Source organism: Clupea harengus, chromosome 11 (assembly GCF_900700415.2).
Source record: "Clupea harengus chromosome 11, Ch_v2.0.2, whole genome shotgun sequence".
NCBI lineage: Eukaryota > Metazoa > Chordata > Actinopteri > Clupeiformes > Clupeidae > Clupea > Clupea harengus.
In genome coordinates, this window is record NC_045162.1 from 11,282,239 (window position 1) to 11,301,914 (window position 19,676).

At 48.5% G+C, this 19,676-nt stretch overlaps 1 protein-coding gene across 8 annotated transcripts in view; it reads right to left on the reverse strand.

The window, feature by feature from the left end:
* myh14 (myosin, heavy chain 14, non-muscle) overlaps nt 1–19,676 on the reverse strand; it is a 39,626-nt gene that overhangs the window by 3,780 nt on the left and 16,170 nt on the right. For 4 of the 8 annotated variants that reach the window (XM_031575691.1, XM_031575690.1, XM_031575688.1 and 1 more), the window contains 30 exons: nt 18,001–18,174; nt 17,599–17,775; nt 17,165–17,279; nt 16,469–16,537; nt 15,010–15,209; nt 14,109–14,230; nt 13,901–13,970; nt 13,436–13,596; nt 13,117–13,225; nt 12,758–12,889; nt 12,301–12,507; nt 11,827–11,964; nt 11,478–11,601; nt 10,382–10,553; nt 9,584–9,796; nt 9,094–9,238; nt 8,251–8,457; nt 7,756–7,860; nt 7,350–7,502; nt 6,297–6,545; nt 5,411–5,623; nt 4,919–5,131; nt 4,341–4,502; nt 3,999–4,127; nt 3,330–3,418; nt 2,983–3,106; nt 2,343–2,551; nt 1,938–2,046; nt 1,363–1,535; nt 759–782 (listed from right to left, as the gene is read on the reverse strand). In XM_031575691.1, the coding sequence (XP_031431551.1) occupies nt 759–782; nt 1,363–1,535; nt 1,938–2,046; nt 2,343–2,551; nt 2,983–3,106; nt 3,330–3,418; nt 3,999–4,127; nt 4,341–4,502; nt 4,919–5,131; nt 5,411–5,623; nt 6,297–6,545; nt 7,350–7,502; nt 7,756–7,860; nt 8,251–8,457; nt 9,094–9,238; nt 9,584–9,796; nt 10,382–10,553; nt 11,478–11,601; nt 11,827–11,964; nt 12,301–12,507; nt 12,758–12,889; nt 13,117–13,225; nt 13,436–13,596; nt 13,901–13,970; nt 14,109–14,230; nt 15,010–15,209; nt 16,469–16,537; nt 17,165–17,279; nt 17,599–17,775; nt 18,001–18,174 (4,487 nt within the window). The remainder of the gene's footprint in view (nt 1–758; nt 783–1,362; nt 1,536–1,937; nt 2,047–2,342; nt 2,552–2,982; nt 3,107–3,329; nt 3,419–3,998; nt 4,128–4,340; nt 4,503–4,918; nt 5,132–5,410; nt 5,624–6,296; nt 6,546–7,349; nt 7,503–7,755; nt 7,861–8,250; nt 8,458–9,093; nt 9,239–9,583; nt 9,797–10,381; nt 10,554–11,477; nt 11,602–11,826; nt 11,965–12,300; nt 12,508–12,757; nt 12,890–13,116; nt 13,226–13,435; nt 13,597–13,900; nt 13,971–14,108; nt 14,231–15,009; nt 15,210–16,468; nt 16,538–17,164; nt 17,280–17,598; nt 17,776–18,000; nt 18,175–19,676) is intronic. The other 4 variants (XM_031575695.1, XM_031575694.1, XM_031575693.1 and 1 more) reach the window with 2 other exon arrangements.

Below are 19,676 nucleotides of genomic sequence, written 5' to 3' on the forward strand. Positions count from 1 at the left end.
TTGATTTGAATTGATTGGAGATGGGGAGTACACAGATTAGTACTGGGGCGAAACAGGCTGTGGAGCAGAGGAGAGGAGAGGAGAGGAGAGGAGAGGAGAGGAGAGGAGAGGAGAGGAGAGGAGAAGGCAGGTGCGGAGAGATCCTCTCAATGCTTCTGCTGCGTTTGAGCAAACACACGCTAATCTACTGCAGAGCTACACCAGACCGTGGCCAGAACTGTTCCAGGATCAGCCTCTGGCCAGGGACCGGAGGTCCGATATGAACCCTCTAGCATTCGCATATGTGGACTTCCTCTTGATTTGGGTTACATGGACCAGATACCCTGATTATCCCATCATGCACCTGTGCTCAGTTTCCGTGTCTTCACCTGACTGGGTAAATTGAGTAACTTGACCAACACACAAACAACCACTGGAGTTTATTAACATTAGCCTGTCTTGTTTATTGGATCCAATTTTCCATGATCTCATTGCATCACTGATTGACTGACTACTGACTATTGTATGTGGTGTTATGTGGACCAGTTCAGGGCCAGACTAGGGCTAGATTAGAGCGAGACTAGGGCCAGTTTAGGGCCAGATTCACTCAAGAGTCAGCTGCCTTCTGAGAAAAATCACCTGACCCAGAGAAATCAACACAAACCCTGAGAGGAAATACCCAATCATACTCAAATGAACAGGCACGTAAAGGTAGATGTGCCAGTCACACACACACACACACACAAACACACACACACGCGCACATGAATGTGACCTACTTTTCCGGCCTCCGTTCTGTCACGCTGAGTGGAGGTGAGAGACACACACATGGACATGATGATGTCAGACATGGATGAGTTGATGAATCACACACACACACACACACACGCACACACACAAATGTTATCACACAGTTATAATCCACCACCAAGACAAGACACCCCCTTGACACTTGCACACATCTACTGCACACTATACACACACCTCTTCCAGATGCACCTATACACACACGACTATTCACACGACTCTCAGTCTCAATAATACATTTTCATGTAAATGAGTAAATTCAACTATCAACAGATAAAAAAAAAAAGTACAAATGCATGTGACTGGTGAAGCCTGTAATGTTACACGCAATCTCCTTTGTCTCTTCATTGGTTTGATTCAAAAGTCTGTGCATATATGTGTTGACCTCCCTTTCACCTCCATCCATGAGCTAGCTATATAGTGAGTTGATTAATCAGGTCTGTCTGCTTTCCTGAGCTGGTTGCGTAGCGGGCTGATCTCGCTGGTCATGGCCTGCCTACCTGAGCTGGTTGTGAAGGGATCTGATCTCTCTGCCTACCTGAGCTGGTTGTGAAGGGAAATGATCGCTCTGCCTACCTGAGCTGGTTGCGTAGCGAGCTGATCTCTCTGTTCATGGTCTGGCTGCTGTCGCTCATCTCCTCCAGCTCGCGCTGGAGTTTCCTGCGCTGGGCGTTGGAGCGAGAGTTCTCCTCCTCCACCTCCTCAAGCTGCCTCTTCAGCTGGCGCAGACGAACCATTGACTTATCCAGCTGAGAGGGGGAGAGAGAGAGAGAGGGAGGTGAGTGAGAACAGAAAGGGAGAGAGAGAGACAGGAAAAGAGGAGGAGGGAGGGAGTACAGAGTGAGAAAGATAGGGGTGAGGAGAGAAAAAAGGGGGAAAAGTGTGAGAGGTAGAGAGGGGGGAAAGATCAGGGTCAGATCAGTCTCACTGTCCAGCTGAACCTGCCACCTGGTGTGTGTGTGTGTGTGTGTGTGTGTGTGTGTGTGAAAAGTACCTACTCCCTGTGCTGGTCTGTGTGTCCCCTCTCTAAAGTAGAGTGTGTGTGTGTATGCGTGTGTGAGGAGTACTGTGTGTGTGTGTGTGTGTGTGTGTGTGTGTGTGTGTGTGAGGAGTACTGTGTGTGTGTGTGTGTGTGTTTAAGTGAGGTATACCTGCTCTCTGTACTGGTCTGCGTGTCTCCTCTCGTCCTCGGCCTGCATCATCACCTCCTTCAGCTTCTTCTCCGTCTTGCGCACCAGCTTGTTGGCCATCGCTCTCTCTCTGTAGTGGGGCGAGAGGAACAGCTCAGGCTCACACACACAACAGCACGCCATGGTTCATCTCTGGGGCTCTGAGTCTATCTTGGTGTGAAAGTGTTCTTTTTTACAAACTAAGGTCCATACCAAAAACACAGATTTCAATGTACATAAAATTATTCCCGTGAACTAACTGGACATGAACCATTGCACAATTCCTGAATTAAAGAAAGCGATGAAGTCTGTTACGAGAGGAAGTACTGTCCCAAACTGCAGTCCATTCACCCCCTTCCCCTCCACAGTGAGAGTGAGTCTCCTTACTGTCCCTCCTGCTCCAGCTGCTCCTCCATGGCCTCCACCTTGGCCTCCAGGGCGGCGACACTGAGTCGGTGTTTGCCCTTGACGGCGCCCTCCATCTCCGTCAGGCGTGACTTCAGCTCCTTGTTCTGGCGCTCCAGGTGATCGCGCGCCCCCTCGCTCTTCTGCGCCAGTGTCCGCTCGCCCGCCAGCTGCACCGTCAGCGTCTCCACCTGACACACACATACACACACACACACACACACAAACGTACAGAAGCAGCATATAAGCAGGATGCTTAGCATTGCTAGATATACTCACTCTTCATTTACAGTGGCAGTCTGTGTCACCATCTTCACACACACGCACGCACGCACGCATGCACGCACGCACGCACGCACACACACACACACACACCTCTGCTTTTCTGTCTACAGACATGCTATTCAGTAATCATAGTGTTCTCCATCTCTCTGTAGTGTTGTATGACTTTGACTAAGAGTGCTGGTAAAATCATCTTTCCCCTCTCTCTATGGTATAGCATGCATGTGTAACATACAGCATGATGGCAGAGTGGTCCTCTGTCTCTCTGTAGTGTAGTATACAGGTGTAGTATACATGTGTAGTATATAGTTGTAGTATACATGTGTAGTATGTACTGTACCTGTAGTGTGGTCTTCCTCTGTCTTTCGGCCAGCAGCTCTGCGTTGGTCTGTTCTTCTTCCAGCTCCTCTTCCAGCTGGGTCACTCTGGCTTCCAAACGTCTCTTCTCATCACTCATCGCAGCCCTGAAGACACACACACACACATTTACAAACACACACACACCCATGAACAGACTGCACTTCATCCAGACCTCTAAAAAGCTCTCCCCAGCACACACTCTTTAGTGCTGATCAGACACAGAGAAAGAGACATATTTTTCAAACACACACACACACACACACACACACACACACACACACACACACACACACACAAGCACACGCATTCACACAGAATAGTACTCACTTTTCAGCACCGCCGTTGAGGAGTTCGTCGGCTATCTCATCTCTTTCCTGCTGAGCCTGCCTCTTCACCCTCTCAGAAACAGACATTTCCTGCAGGAACCACACACACACACACACACAGACAGACAGACAGACACACACAAACACACACACAAACACACACACACACACACACACACACACACACACACACACACACACACACAGGCTCTGGTTACTGTTGATTCTACTAAAGTGCTATTCTACTAAATCTCAGCTGAGATCTCAAAATGCCTGTCAACCAACACTGACATATCACCACTCTCCAGTTAGCACTCCTCTAGTCTCTCTCAACACACACACACACACACATTGGCATATCACCACTCTCCAGTTAACAGTCCTCTAGTCACTCTCAACACACACACACACACACACACACACACACACACACACACACACACACACACACACACACACACACACACACACACACACACACACACACAGGCATATCACCACTCTCCATTTAACACTCCTTTAGTCACTCTCCACACACACTCACACTCACACACACAAAAATCTCTCTCTCTCTCAAACACACAGACACACAGACACACAGACACACACACACACACAGACACCCCCTCCACACACACACACAGACACACACATACACAGACACACCCACCTCAGTAAGTTGAGCCAGCTCAGCCTCCAGAGTCTGCAGGCGTTTCTCGCTGTCTTTTGATTGGGCGACAATCTCATCCCGAGCCATTTTAGTTTCATCCAGCTCACGCAGAATCTCTTTCGTCTGAGCCTGATGGTCACGCACACACAGATACAGGATTACACCACTGACACACACACACCTGAACACATATTCACGCATTTTAGCAAAACAAAAACACACACAGACACAGCCTCTCAAAGTCTCTCTCTCTCACACACACACATACACACACATCCTAAGATAAGTCTCTCTCTCAAACACACACACACACACACGCACACACAGAAGCAATTATGTTACCTGTAGACGGCGGAGTTGTCTCAGGCCCTCCTCCCGTCCTCGATTGGCTGTCTCAACCTGAGCCTCCGCCTCCTGTAGCTCCGCCTCCAGCGTCTTCTTGACGGTCTGGGCCTGAGCTCTCTGGGTCCTCTCCTCCTCCAGCTGCACCTCCAGCTCTCGCACCTGACACAGCGGAGAGGGGGAGCAAGGGAACGAGAAGGGGAGGGAGAGAGGGTGGGGAGAGAGAATAAGGGGCAGACAGAGGGAGGGAGAGAGGAGCGAGAGAGAGAGAGAGAGAGAGAGGGAGGGGTAGGGAGAGAGAGAGAGAACGAGCAAGGGAACGAGGGAGGGAGAGAGGGTGGGGATAGAGAATAAGGGGCAGAGAGAGGGAGGGAGAGAGGAGAGAGAGAGAGAGAGAGAGAGAGAGAAGTAGGGGGAGGGGCAGGGAGAGAGAGAGAGAGAAAAGAGATGGAAATATGTTAAGGTCACATATCTTGTCCTGCCAGTCCCTCCTCTTCTCTCGTCTTCTCTCTGGACTTTTAAGTGGTAAGCCTGTTTGTTGAGTGCGCCTCTCTCCTCCTCTCTTCTCCTCTCTCTACCTGTTTGTTGAGTGCGCGTCTCTTCTCCTCTCCCTTCTCCTCGGCGGCGCTGATCTCCCTCTCGAACTGGGCTCGGAGGGCCTGCAGGGTGACCTCCAGCCTCAGACGGGCGTTCTCCGCCTCAGCCAGCTCCTCCTCCAGCTCCTGCGTCTGCTCCCGCAGTGTCTGCGCCTCCGACTCCAGGGAGCGCCGGCAACGCTCCAGCTCATGCACCTGAGGGAGACGAGGAGGAGGAGAGGGGAGAGGGACAGAAGATTGGAGGAGGAGAGTGGAGAGAGCAGGCCATTAGAGAAGACAGGAGATGATGAGAGGAGAGGAAAGACATGACATAAAGAAATAAAGGCCAGATAAAGGTGTTGCATTAGAACAGAATAGAAATAATATCATCAGTTAATCTGTGTATTTCCCCCAACTACACACACACACACACACACACACACACACACACACACACACACACACACACACACACACACACACACACAGACGTACGCTCTTGCCAACGTCGTCCTGCTGGTTGACCAGCTGCTCCATGTCCAGGCGCAGCTGCTTGTTGGTTCTCTCCAGCTCGTCTCGCTGCTCGCTGGCCTCCTGCAGCGACCGCGACGCCGACAGGAAGCGCGTCTCCTTCTCGCGGTTCTCCGCCTCCGCACGGTCCCGCTCCTCCGCCAGGCGAGCACTCACCGCCTTCTCCTCCGCCAGACACTGACACAAGTCACAGGTCACAAGGGCAAAGGTCAGGGGTCAAGCACAACACACACAGGAGGCTAACTACTCTCCTTCATATGTCCCCATCTACTCTACTCTGTCTCCTGGACATGAGTGTCAGTAAGCGGAGGATCCACTGAGAACATGCCACACGTGTGAAGGTGTGTTGCACCACTCTAGCGACTCTTTTCTATTTCCTCAGTGAAAATAATTATGCTTTCAGTTACAGTTAAAGTTTCATAATATGTCACAGTCGTTCTACACTTGATAACTACTTGCAGTACAGTTAAAGTTTCATAATATGTCACAGTCGTTCTACTCTTGATAACTACTTGCAGTACAGTTAAAGTTTCAGAATATGTCACAGTCATTCTACTCTTGATAACTACTTGCAAGTACAGTTAAAGTTTCAGAATATGTCACAGTCATTCTACTCTTGATAACTACTTGCAAGTACAGTTAAAGTTTCAGAATATGTCACAGTCATTCTACTCTTGATAACTACTTGTTGAAAACTATGTGAGCATGAGAACTCAGATCTGCTCCTTATAAAGACTACACTGATGGACCTCTGATGTGAACACTGCTTCATGTCACTTAATCAGTCAATTAATATCAATGCTCCTCGCTTTTTTAACGTCTCATTACAATTCTCTCTCTCTCTCTTCACCTGGTCAAACTTCTTCTGCCTCTTCTCCAGGGCGGTGCAGTTCTGTCGCTCCCTCTGCAGGGCGAGTGTCATGTCCTCTATCTCCTCCCGCAGACGGTCTCTCTGTCGCTCCACCCGTTCTTTCTCCTCTTCTTTCGTTCGCTCTCTCTGCAGGGCGTTCTCCAGCTCACGCTGCATCTTCCTCCGGGTCTCCTCTCCCGACTCCACCGCCCCCGACAAGTCCTCTGACTGCTTCTTTAGCTCCGCCAGCTACCAGAGCGAGAGAGAGAGAGAGAGAGAGAGAAACAGAGAGAGAGAGGGAGAGGGAGAGAGAGAGAGAGAGAGGGGAGATACAGAGAGAAAGAAAGAGGGAGAGAGAAGGGAGAGAGACAGGAAGAGAGAGGGGAGAGAAAGACAGAAAGAGAGAGGGGAGAGAGGGGGGGAGGGAAACAGAAAGAGGGAGAGAGGGGAGAGAGAGGGGGAGTTACAGAGAGAAAGAGAGAGGGAGAGGAGGCAATGAGTAACATCCTTTAACAACCCTGCTGCTCAGAGAGGAAACTGAGAAAGAGAGTGATGGAGATCATTTCCAAACACTGTTAATGACTTAAGAATATAATAATCAAGTGCCTGGTATTATTAATTACCTTAAATGAATCATGTACTTATGTAAGCAGGAACATGGCTTTTCTGTGTTCCTGTGTATGTGTGTAACTTAGATTATTAGGCGCCACTTTGTCTGCATATGTGCAACAACATGTTTGGGTGAGCTCATAGGTGACAGGGTCGAAATGTGCTCTTGACCATGGGAAGAACAGACATCCTTGCAAGACAAGAAGCTCAGTCGAGGACTTTACTGAGATGTTAAATATTTATGGCGTCAGCATTAGATAAATATTAAGTATATAAACCCTGTGCGATGTTAGTGAAATTGCTTCACTTTCAGCCTTGTGCTGGGAGTGAGCCCGATTGCAAATGTTGTTTGTCTAATAAATAAATGTGTTTAGAACCCTGAGAGCACCCTCTATGTGTGTTTAGAACCCTGACACACCCATACACACATACACACACACACACCTGCTGCATGGTGGCCTGGATCTGTCGCGTGAGCTCCTTGCTCCTCTCCTGCTCCTCCTCCACCCTCTCCACCAGGCCGGACTTCTCCTCCTCCAGCGTCCGCATGCGCGAGCCCAGGGACAGCTTCTGACGAGTCTCATCCTGCAGCAGCTCCTGTGAGCAGGGGGACAGCAGTAATTTAGCTCGGGGATCCACTGAGGCCTACCAGTCTGGTATAAACTCAAGTTCAGGCTAACATTTGAGTCCACATGACTGCAACATTAGCTGAGGCTAATTGTACTACTCAATGCAGATTCTTGACCAGACATGTTCCAGCGACAGCTGGTATCTCAGCAACTCAGTCCTTGAAGTCTCAGTTCATTTCATATTGTGTGAATGTGTGTGTGTGTGTGTGTGTGTGTGTTACCTGTGCATCATGTAGCTGGCTCTCCAGGCTGCTGACATCTTTGACCATACGGACAGATTTGGACTCAGAGGCAGAGAGGGAACCAGACAGAGACTCAATCTCAGCCTGAGAGAGGAGACAAAGCACTCATGAATATAAACACACAATACACACACACACACACACACACACACACACACACACACACATAAACACACACACACACACACACTCATTCACACACACACACACACACACACACACACACACACACACACTCACGCTCACACTCACACTCACACTCACGCACACATAAACACATACACAGACACAGTCACACACACACACACACTCACACACACAGTCACACACACACTCACACAGACACAGACACAGACACAGACACACTCACACTCACACTCACGCACACATAAACACATACACACACACACACACACACACACACACACACACATACACACAGAGAGACACACACACACACACACACACACACACCTGTAGCTTGTGTATTCTATCCTCCCTCTCCTCCCTCTCTCGGTCGGCCTGCGTGAGACGGGCGCCGAGCTCCTGGATCTGGCTCTCGGCCCGCTTGCGGTTCCTCTCGCTCTCCATCTTGCCCCCCTGGGCCCCCTTCAGCTCCGCCGACAGACAGGACCGCTCCTCCTCCAGAACCGCCTTGGACTTCTCCAGAGACTGACGCGCCTGCACAACACACACACACACACACACACACACACACACACACACACACATCAGAGACGTATACTACACTGCCTTAGACTTCAGACAGATGCACATGCACAATACACACACACAAACATAGAAGACACTACTTCAGGATTCTCCAAAGACTGATGCGCCAACACACTTACACACTGATAACTGCACACACACACACACTGATAACTACACACACACACTGATAACTACACACACAAACACGCAGTCACACACTGATAACTACACACACACACACACACACACACACACACACACACACACACTGATAACTACACACACACACACGCAGTCACACACTGATAACTACACACACACACACACACTGATAACTACACACACACACACACTGATAACTACACACACACACACACACACTGATAACTACACACACACACGCACACACACACACACTGATAACTACACACACACACGCACACATACACACACACGCACACACACACTGATAACTACACACACGCACACACTGATAACTACACACACACACACACTGATAACTACACACACACACACACACACTGATAACTACACACACACACTGATAACTACACACACACTGATAACTACACACACACTGACCCTCTTGCTGTTGTCCAGCTGCTCCTGCAGGGAGTCGATGGCGGTGCAGTGTTTGAGGCGGAGCTCTGAGAGCTGGGCCTCGTGGCGACGCGTCTCCTCCTCTACCAGCCTCTGGAGCTCACTCAGCTCAGCCTCTCGACGAGACCTACACACACACACACACACAAGCATGAAGAGACAGTCACACACACACACACACACACACACACACACACAGAATATGCAATATCAGAACTTTGTTATGTTCACAAAATTATGTTCACAAAATGAATGAATGCACACTTGGTCTCACACACACACACACACACACACACACGCATACGCACACAGACACACACACACACACGCACGTCTGGAGCAGACACTCACACACACAAGCACACACTCACACTCACACACACACGCATACACAAGCACACACATACACACACACACACGCACACACACACCACACACACACAGACACACACACGCATGCACACACACTCACCTGAGCTCCTGCTGGGCAGCCGTGGTGTCCAGTGTGTCCTCCAGCTCGGTGCGGAGGGCCTCCAGCTCCTCGCCCAGGTCCCTGCGCTGCTTCTCCGCTCGCTCCCTCATCCCTCGCTCCGTCTCCACCTCCTCCTTTAGCTCCGACACCTGGGACAGCGCCTCCCGCAGGGCACGCTGCGCCTCAGCACGACGAGCTCCCTCCTCCTCCAGCCTGATGGGGGGAGGGGGAGAGAGAGAGTGGAAGGGAGGTAGAGAGAGAGAGAGAGAGAGAGAGGAAGGGAGGTAGAGAGAGAGAGAGAGAGAGAGAGGAAGGGAGGTAGAGGGAGAGAGAGAGAGAGAGAGAGAGAGAGAGAGAGGAAAGAAGGTAGAGGGGGAGAGAGAGGGAGGGAGAGGAAGGGAGGTAGAGGGAGAGAGAGAGGGAGAGAGAGGAGGGGAGGTAGAGAGAGAGAGAGGGAGAGGAAGGGAGGTAGAGGGAGAGGGAGAGGAAGGGAGAGGAAGGGAGGTAGAGGTAGAGGGAGAGGAAGAGGAAGGGAGGTAGAGGGAGAGAGATGAGGCAAAGGATGTGGAGAATGTAAGTAGAAATTATTATTAGTAGTAGGCTAATTATAAAATAAATGATTTGCTTGTTTTGTGTATATGTAGAGTGAGCTGACTGCATTGGTGTGTGTGTTGTGAATGTGTTTTACTCACTGTGCGTTTTTGAATAGTCTCTATCCTTTAGGGCCTGTGTTTCTGTGTGTGTGTTTGTCTGTGTGTGTGTGTGTGTGTATGTGTGTGTGTGTGTGTGTGTTCTCACCTGGCCTGTATAGTGGTGATGTCCTTCTCCTTCTGGGCCAGGGTGGCCCTGAGCTCCCCCACCAGCATGCCCATGTCAGTGAGCTGCTCCTGGGCCTCCTGCGCCTCTCCCTCCATCCTCCTCCTCCACTTCTCCTGCTCCAGGCGGCCCTGCTCCTCTCGCTTCAGACGCTCTGCAGGAGGAGAGGGAGAGGGCAGAGGGGGGAGAGAAAGGGAGGGGGAGAGAGAAGGAGAGGGAAAGGAAGAGAGAAGGAGAGGGAGAGGGGAGAGAGCAGGCAAGGGGGAGAGAGAGAAGGAGAGGGTGAGAGAGAAGAAAAGGGAGAGGGAGAAAGAGAGAGGAGCGAGAGTGGGATCGACAAGGAGAGGGAGACGGAAGAGAGAGACAGGAGGGAGTGTCAATATTTTACATTGAAAACATGTTGCAGGGAAAATATAAAGACTGCATGTGTTCTGTGTCTCCCTCTGATGCAACACCAGTGTTTGAGTGCCTGAGAGCCAGTGACTGACAGAGTTTAGTAGCACTGTCTGGTGTTCGAACCGGAGTTTAGTAGCACTGTCTGGAGTTAGAACTGGAGTTTAGTAGCACTGTCTGGAGTTAGAACTGTAGTTTAGTAGCACTGTCTGGAGTTAGAGCTGGAGTTTAGTAACACTGTCTGGAGTTAGAACTGAAGACCACCCATGGGTGTTTTTTGTCCCATAAACCAGGCCCTCGTCTGGACGTGTCTAGAGCTGACAGCTCACTAGCTGAGAGGAGGCCAGAGGAAAGTGGGTCCCAGTCAGGAGTGAGAGCACAGGACTGAGGATTAACACCAAAGTCATTATAGAGGACTTTTTTTTTATCTTTGTGTGCCCTTGGGACAGTGGGCTGTAATCTAACTACATATCTCAAGGTCAAGGGTCATTGTCAGGGACATAACACACAGATAATAGTCACTGTGTGGTGAAGGTCCCTGTGTGTGTGTGTGTGTGTGTGTGTGTGTGTGTGTGTGTGTGTGTGTGTGTGTGTGTATGTGTGTGTGGGTGTGTGTGTGTGTGTGTGTGTGTGGGTGTGTGTGTGTGTGTTTGTGGGTGTGAGTGTGTGTAAGCGTGACTTGTACCTTCCAGGTCAGCGATGACAGCTTCCTGCTTGTTCTTCAGCTTGTTGAGGCACTTCACTTTCTCCTCCTCCTCAGTCAGTGTGTCAGCTACTTCACTTAACCTCTCCTCAAGATGCTTCTTCTCCTGTGAGTGTGTGTGTGTGTGTGTGTGTGTGTGTGTGTGTGTGTGTGAGAGAGAGAGAGAGAGATATGTTAAGAAATTGTTAAGAAATACAGCCTTTTCAAAGCTGCTTTTCAATGTGTGCATATTCGTGTGTACAAAGTGTGTGTGTGTGTGTATTGTGTGCGTGTACGCTCGTGTATGTATGTGTGTCTGTGTGTGTGTGTGTGTGTAAGCATCCATGGTTACTTTGCTGAGTCGGTCTCTCTGCTCTCCTGCATTGAGGGCTTCCGTCTCCAGGCTCTTCGCTTTGGTTTCTATGGTAACCTTCTCCAGGAGGAGGCGCTGGCGAGCCCCTTCCTCTTCCTCCAGTTGCTCCTCCAGGTCCTGATGAAGAGGGAGGAAGAGACAGAAGTGTGAGAAGAAGAGTGAGAGACATAGACAGAGAGAGAGAACGAGAGAGAAAATGACCAACAGAGAGATGACGGAAGGATAAGAGAAAAGTAGGAGAGGCAAAGAGGGGAGAGGAAGAGAGATAGAGGAAAAGGGAGAAGAGAAAGAGAGAGGGAGGAAGAATGGCAGAGAGGAGAAATGGTCGGGAGAAGAGACACGGGGAGGGGAGAGATTGACATATCCGACAGACAGGAAGAGCGACATGTCCGACAGACAGGAAGAGTGTGTTGGTAAAAGATGAATCTGGATGGACACTGGATGCTGCCCCACCTGCACGTTCTGCTGCAGTCGTTTCTTCTCATTGGTCTGTTGCACGCCCCTCTCCTCCTCCTCCTCCAATCGGGTCTCCAGCTCACCCAGCACCTCCTCCAGTTCCTGCTTCCTGCTGGCCAATCGCGCACGGATCTCCTCTGCTTCAGCGAATAGCTCGGCTTCGGCCTGCAGCTGGTCAGTAAGCACTGACTTCTCCTCCATCAGCTGACAGGAAACAGGAAGTTAGAGTAAGATTTAAACCACATCAGAATAAAAGACCTTTCTGTTTCTTACAGTGCAACGTATCTAATATTGATTGATGTGGTCTATACTGTATGCCAGTGGGGGGGGGGCTCAACCTGCTGGTGTTTCCTCTCTAGATGGAGGAGACATGCTGGTGTCTTAGTACATGACTAAAAAGGGGTGATGAGGGAGGAGGAGTGGAGGAGAGGGGAGGGAGGTGAAGTCTGTTTACCTGCTGGTGTTTCCTCTCCAGTTCTGTGAAGTCCGTCTCCGCTTTTGTCAGATTGTCTTTGGCCTTCTGAAGCTCCGCCTCTCGGACCTGGATCTCCTCATCCTGGCGCGTCACCTGGAGCAACGGCTTCACCTAGGCAACCCCAGGTCAAAGTTCACCAACCACATTTCATCAGATCACTTTTACATTTGAGCCTTTAGGGCCCAGTAAAGATGAGATTTCAGCCTGTGCAGACAGTCTTACATTATGCCATCATTAATGCTGCATTTGTGCTTTTTACATTCAAACATACTGCACTTCCACCTCTAGATGTACAGGTTGCTATGGAGTCACTGATGTTGTGGCATTGCCATGGTTACCTTGGTGAACAGTCTCCACCACTGCCAGTTGCGTAGTTTCAGGTAGGCAGCACAGTTCCTCTGCATGACTCTCAGAGCACTCAGCTGCTGCTGTTTCTTCAAGAATGCCCTGTGTAAGAGAAGACACAAACACACACATAATGAGACTCTCTCACGCACACTCACACTCACACTCACACACACACACACACACACACACACACACACACACCCACATATATATATACATCTCTTCTAGAGCATTAGGCCGGTATGGTTTCTTTACATTGTGAGAACAGTTAAACTGAGACATTTACACACAACACAAACACACACACACCTCCTGGCCAGGTATCCGCGGGACGAGCTCTGGAAGCGGATGATGGTGTCAGTGATCTTCAGGTCTCTCTCCTCCTCCAGGTGTCCAAGCACTCCGGCCCGGAAGAACACTTTACTCTGACCCACTCGGAAAAGGTTCCGATCCAGCTCCAAAGCACGGATCTGGGGTTACATACACACAACACAGACAACAGGTTCATTCGCTAGGAGAAGACAGACATTTGTCCTCTCTTGGTGTGCCTGTCTTTGTCAACACACACAAACACACACACACACACAGACACACAGACACACAGACAGACACACACACACACGCATTCACACACAAACGGCATTAATCACAGACATTTAAACACACGTACGTACGGATTTGATCTGCCCTTATATATGATGACACACACACACACACACACACACACACACACACACACTTTCGGGCAGATGATGGATAACTGGCAGCACTCACCATGAGTTCACAGGCTTGTTTTCCATCCATGAAAGTGCGAGGAATTGCATTAGGAGTAAGGATCTCATACCTGACAAGAGAGGAGGAGGAGGTGAGAAAGCAAGAGTGTAAAGCTTACACAATCTAAATGTCTCTCTCTCACACACACACACACACACACACACACACACACACACACACACACACACACACACACACACACACTCACCTCTGTCTGAACTCCTGGAAGGGGATGCGGTTGGGGAAGCCCTGTCTACAGATGCGGATTCCCTCCAGAACACCGTTACACCGGAGCTGATCTAGGACCAGGTGAGGCGTCAGCTTACCTGCCTAAGGAGGGGAGGGACAGAATGACACTTGAGTGAATATGTACATAGAGACAGAATGCATGTCCTCTTGGTTTACCTCGTTCTCATCTCTCCCTCTCTTTCTTTACCTGTCACTCCGCTCTCTCGCTCTATGCAGTCAGTCTGGCAGTAACACTTCTACAGCTCCTCACTCATACTCGCAGGCCTCATCTTCATACCTGTTCAATATTTCTTCTCTTCCTTCTTTGCTTTGTTCATCCATCCCCCCTTCACCCTTTTGAAACTCTCCCTCCCTCCCCGTACCATCTTCTTATATATCTCTTTTCCTTCCTCTGTCTCAATCTCTATTCCTTCCTCTCTCTACTTTCATTATCCCCTTCCATCTCTTCCTCCTTCCTTCTCTCTCTCTTTCCTTACCACTCCCCTTCTCTATCTCCTTAACCTTTTTCCTCCCTCTCTCCCTCTCATCTATTCTCTCCTTACTCTCTAGCCCATCCTCCCTCTTTCCTGCCTCTCCTCCCCATCTCTTTTCCTCCCTCTCTGTCTCTCTCTCTCTCTACTCCTCAGCAGGTACCGTCACTCCCCACCGTTTAGAATGTTGTAGAATGAACGTTCTAAAGAATATCTGGGTCCATCGAATACAATGTGAAATTCTAGAATCTTACATTGTTGATGAACGCATAATTTTATTGGAATGTTCAAACCTCCCCTGCTGAAGGGTTACCCTCCTCCCTCCCTCCCTCCCTCCCTCCTACCCTCCCATTCCTCTCCCTCCTCCCTCTCTCTCCCCCTTCTCCGTACCCTTTTCTCGTGGTTGGGGATGATGCAGCGTAGGAAGTTGGGGTTGGTGTTCCTGAGCGTGGCCATCAGCTTGGTCAGGGACTCTTTGTAGAGCTGGCCCACTGTGCGGAACATGCCCTTCTTGGTCTTCAGGCCGGCCGCACCAAAACTGACCGCACCACTACTCTCGTTCCCCTGGTCCAATCCCACAATCCTCTCCACTGAGAGTGGGGGGTGGGGGGAGAGCACAGATCGCAGGTCAGTAACAGCACATTCAGTTGGTGACATGAAGGTGGGGTGGAAATGTGTTGTGTGTTGATGTCATGATGAGGCAGAGCAGTGGTGTGTGCTAATTGATTGTGGTGGAGGTGGGGGGGCAGGCTTGTCTTTTGACTGGCAATGCATTATGGTACATGTAGTTTGTGGGACGACCAGCTATCTAAGAAATGTGTAAAAATAGTAATGCATTGCTTGTCTGGAAATGCATTGTATTTCCACCAGCTTGCTGAAATTCTGTTTCTGTTTGGGTCGGTGCCGAGTGTTTGCCCTGCTGATGTTCATGTCACACCTCATGAAGCATCAGATCAGAGATTCCCAAACAGACTGAATTTCACTCTACAGAAGAAGCACAAGGAGCCACTGCACCATGACAGCACTAAATCCACACAGCTACCAGGACACTACCAAGATAATCTCACACAGGTGTGACAGGTGACAGGTGACTCTGGAACGGATCCGGCCCTTAACTGGCGCTGATCCGGCTCTTATCTGGCGCTGATCCGGCTCTTAACTGGCGCTGATCCGTCCCATTGTCAGCTGCTGTGTTGGAGAAGCATTCTACAGGGTTCCCACCCATTTTCATTGACAACCTTTCAAAACTTTAATTTTTTTTCAAAAACAAAAGTTTTTAAAGGACCTTTCGCAATCTACAAGTACACAGAATTACATACTTTACTTTCCCTACGCAGGTTGGGCCTACTCATTGAATAAAAATTAAACAACATCCTTTTCCATCCCTTTTCTCATAGGCTAGTTAGGCTATGTCAATTCAAACTATCACTGCAGAAATCCGCACAGCAAAACATTATCCAATCCATGGAAGAGTACAATAACATAATTTTGTGAATTTTACAAAACTTTCAATAAATTTACTGAATTTCATGGAAAATGGGATTTTAAAATTCCATGACTTTTCCAGGCCTGGCAAATGGGACTTTAAAATTCCCTGACTTTTCCAGGATATCCATGGTAGTGGGAACCCTGGGTATACGACCCTACTTCTTCTCATAGCACCAAATAAGAACACACAGAGAGAAAACTACATGAGAGTGAGAGAGAGAGAGGCAGAGATACAAATGGACTAAAATGGAAAAACAAACATGGACGGACATTCGGAGTGAAGAGTGAGAGATTGAGCGGAGAGCAAGAGAAGGAGAGAGACTGGAGGAGGAGGACAAAGGGAGGGGAGGAGTAAACCTACTGTCGGAGCCGTTAGTCTGCAGGGAGGCGTAGGAGTCGAAAAAGTAAACACGAGGAAGAGTCTGAACCTCTGAGGAGGAGACGAGAGAGAGACACCCAGAGAGAGAAAGAGACAGCGGGACAAAGTGAGAGAGAGACAGAATAATAGAGAGTGAGAGTGAGAAAGAGAGTGAGAGTGAGAGAGAGACAGAGAGAGAGAGAGAATGAAGACAGCGAGACCCAGAAAGAGACCAGGAGAGTGACAGGGAGAGAACATGAAGGAGGGATAAGATTTTAGGGGCAGAGCGAGAGGCAAGCAGTCGGAGGAGTGAGAGAGAGAGAGAGAGAGAAGGAGAGAGAGAGAGAGAGAGAGAGAGAGAAGGAGAAAGAGAGAGAGAGAGAGAGGGATGAGATTAGAGACAGCAGAGAGAAGACCAGCTGTTAGTGCAGGTTTCGAAATCAAAGTGAGGATTAACAGCTCTTCCATTATTCACCATTTTCTTTCTTTCTCATTTCCTTAGTTATCATCTTAACGTTATGTTACACAATACATACAATGACAGTACCCCACATCCAAAGACACATAAGGACAGAACTGGACAATCACAGCAATCTCAATGATCAGATACACAACTCATCGCAAAGGGTTATCATAGCTCTTCGTTAACTAATTCAGTTGATTGAGTTAATTGATTAGCCATGACGTTTGATTCCGTACCTTCTCTCCACAGCTCAGAGATGAAGTGATCAGAGGACTGGTGGAGGAGAGATGCCACGTTGTCATTCAGGGGGTCCATGTTCTTCACCAGCCAATCATCAGCCTTATAGTCGACCTGGGGGAGAAAAGGCAGACAGAGGAAGTGAGGTCAAAAGACTCTGCCGCAAAACGTAGGCTTGAAGATAGATATGTGGAGCAAGAGAAGGAGAAACAGTGAAAGAAAATACAAGGAAAGTAGACTTAGACATTGCATGAGTAAAAGACATAGAGAGAGAGAAAGATGCAAAAGCATAGAGCGAAAGACAGAGATAGAGATAGAGAAAGAGACTGAGGAACAGAGAGAGACAGAGATAGAGTGCAAGAGAGACAGTTAGGTGGGGTCAGAGACAGACAGACAGACAGACAGACAGACAGACAGACAGACGGAGCGGTACCTTGCCGGCGTAGTGGATAATGGAGAAGTCGGCCTCATCCTGCCTGAGCTGCCTCGTCCGGAAGAACTTGGAGTGTGAGCCCTGCTCCGTCGTCAGTTTATCAACGAATGAGCGGTCTGTTGCCCGCGGAAACCAGCACTCCTCATCCAGCAGGGCCAGAACACCTGGGGGGTGAGCCTAAAGAGCAAAGGTCAGATGCCTAAGGTCACATCTGCACTCACCTTTAATATTACTTTAAATGATCTATGCACGCAAACATATATCTGTCCTCGTAAAGTCAACATGATAAATTGAGCCTGGTGTAAATGACCTGTGAGCACACTAAGACAAACATGTATAGGCACGCACACACACACACACACACACACACGCACACACACACACACACACACACACACTTACCGGCTTCTCAATGAGGTCTATGCATGGCTGCAGGTCAAGGCCAAAGTCGATGAAGTTCCAGTCGATGCCCTCGCGCTGGTACTCCTCCTGCTCCAGGATGAACATGGTGTGGTTGAACAGCTGCTGCAGCTTCTCGTTGGTGTAGTTGATGCACAGCTGCTCAAACGAGTTCAGCTGCAGGAGGGGGGGGGGGGGGGGGGCAGGATTAGAGGCTTCAGTCACATTATCATCACTGTGGTTATTACTATAAACATTAGCTGTAGTGATTTAAAAAATAGTAGTAGTAATAGTAGTAACAGATCCAAACAATCCATTAGTATGAAAATTATGTTATGTTATGCTGACTGTAAATGGTGTCCAGCTGTTGGTTAATGTTGAGATGTTTGCTCTGTGATACTGTGATCTCTACAGGCTACTTGCTCTGTGATAATGTGATGTCTATGCTCTGTGATAATATGATGTCTATACTCTGTGATGATGTGATGTCTATGCTCTGTGATAATATGATGTCTATACTCTGTGATAATATGATGTCTATGCTCTGTGATAATATGATGTCTATGCTCTGTGATAATATGATGTCTATGCTCTGTGATAATATGATGTCTATGCTCTGTGATAATATGATGTCTATACTCTGTGATAATATGATGTCTATGCTCTGTGATAATATGATGTCTATGCTCTGTGATAATATGATGTCTATGCTCTGTGATAATGTGATGTCTATGCTCTGTGATAATGTGATGTCTATGCTCTGTGATAATGTGATGTCTATGCTCTGTGATGTCTATGCTCTGTGATAATGTGATGTCTATGTTCTGTGATGTCTATGCTCTGTGATAATGTGATGTCTATGCTCTGTGATGTCTATGCTCTGTGATAATGTGATGTCTATGCTCTGTGATGTCTATGCTCTGTGATAATGTGATGTCTATACTCTGTGATAATGTGATGTCTATGCTTTGTGATAATGTGATGTCTATGCTCTGTGATGTCTATGCTCTGTGATAATGTGATGTCTATACTCTGTGATAATGTGATGTCTATGCTCTGTGATGTCTATGCTCTGTGATAATGTGATGTATATGCTCTGTGATGTCTATGCTCTGTGATAATGTGATGTCTATGCTCTGTGATAATGTGATGTCTATGCTCTGTGATAATGTGATGTCTATGCTCTGTGATGTCTATGCTCTGTGATAATGTGATGTCTATGCTCTGTGATAATGTGATGTCTATGCTCTGTGATAATGTGATGTCTATGCTCTGTGATAATGTGATGTCTATGCTCTGTGATGTCTATGCTCTGTGATAATGTGATGTCTATGCTCTGTGATAATGTGATGTCTATGCTCTGTGATAATGTGATGTCTATGCTCTGTGATAATGTGATGTCTATGCTCTGTGATAATGTGATGTCTATGCTCTGTGATAATGTGATGTCTATGCTCTGTGATAATGTGATGTCTATACTCTGTGATACTGTGATGTCTATGCTCTGTGATGAATAGGCTGTTGATGAACTCGTTTAAAGAGAAAGACTAAAGAGGAGGGATCAGACGGATAAATACTGGCATTCTGTCAGCACTGGCTTGGACACACACACAAACACACACACACAGACATAAGACGTGCTGTGTCTCTCTTTTGAAAAAAAACAGCTTAGCCAGGTT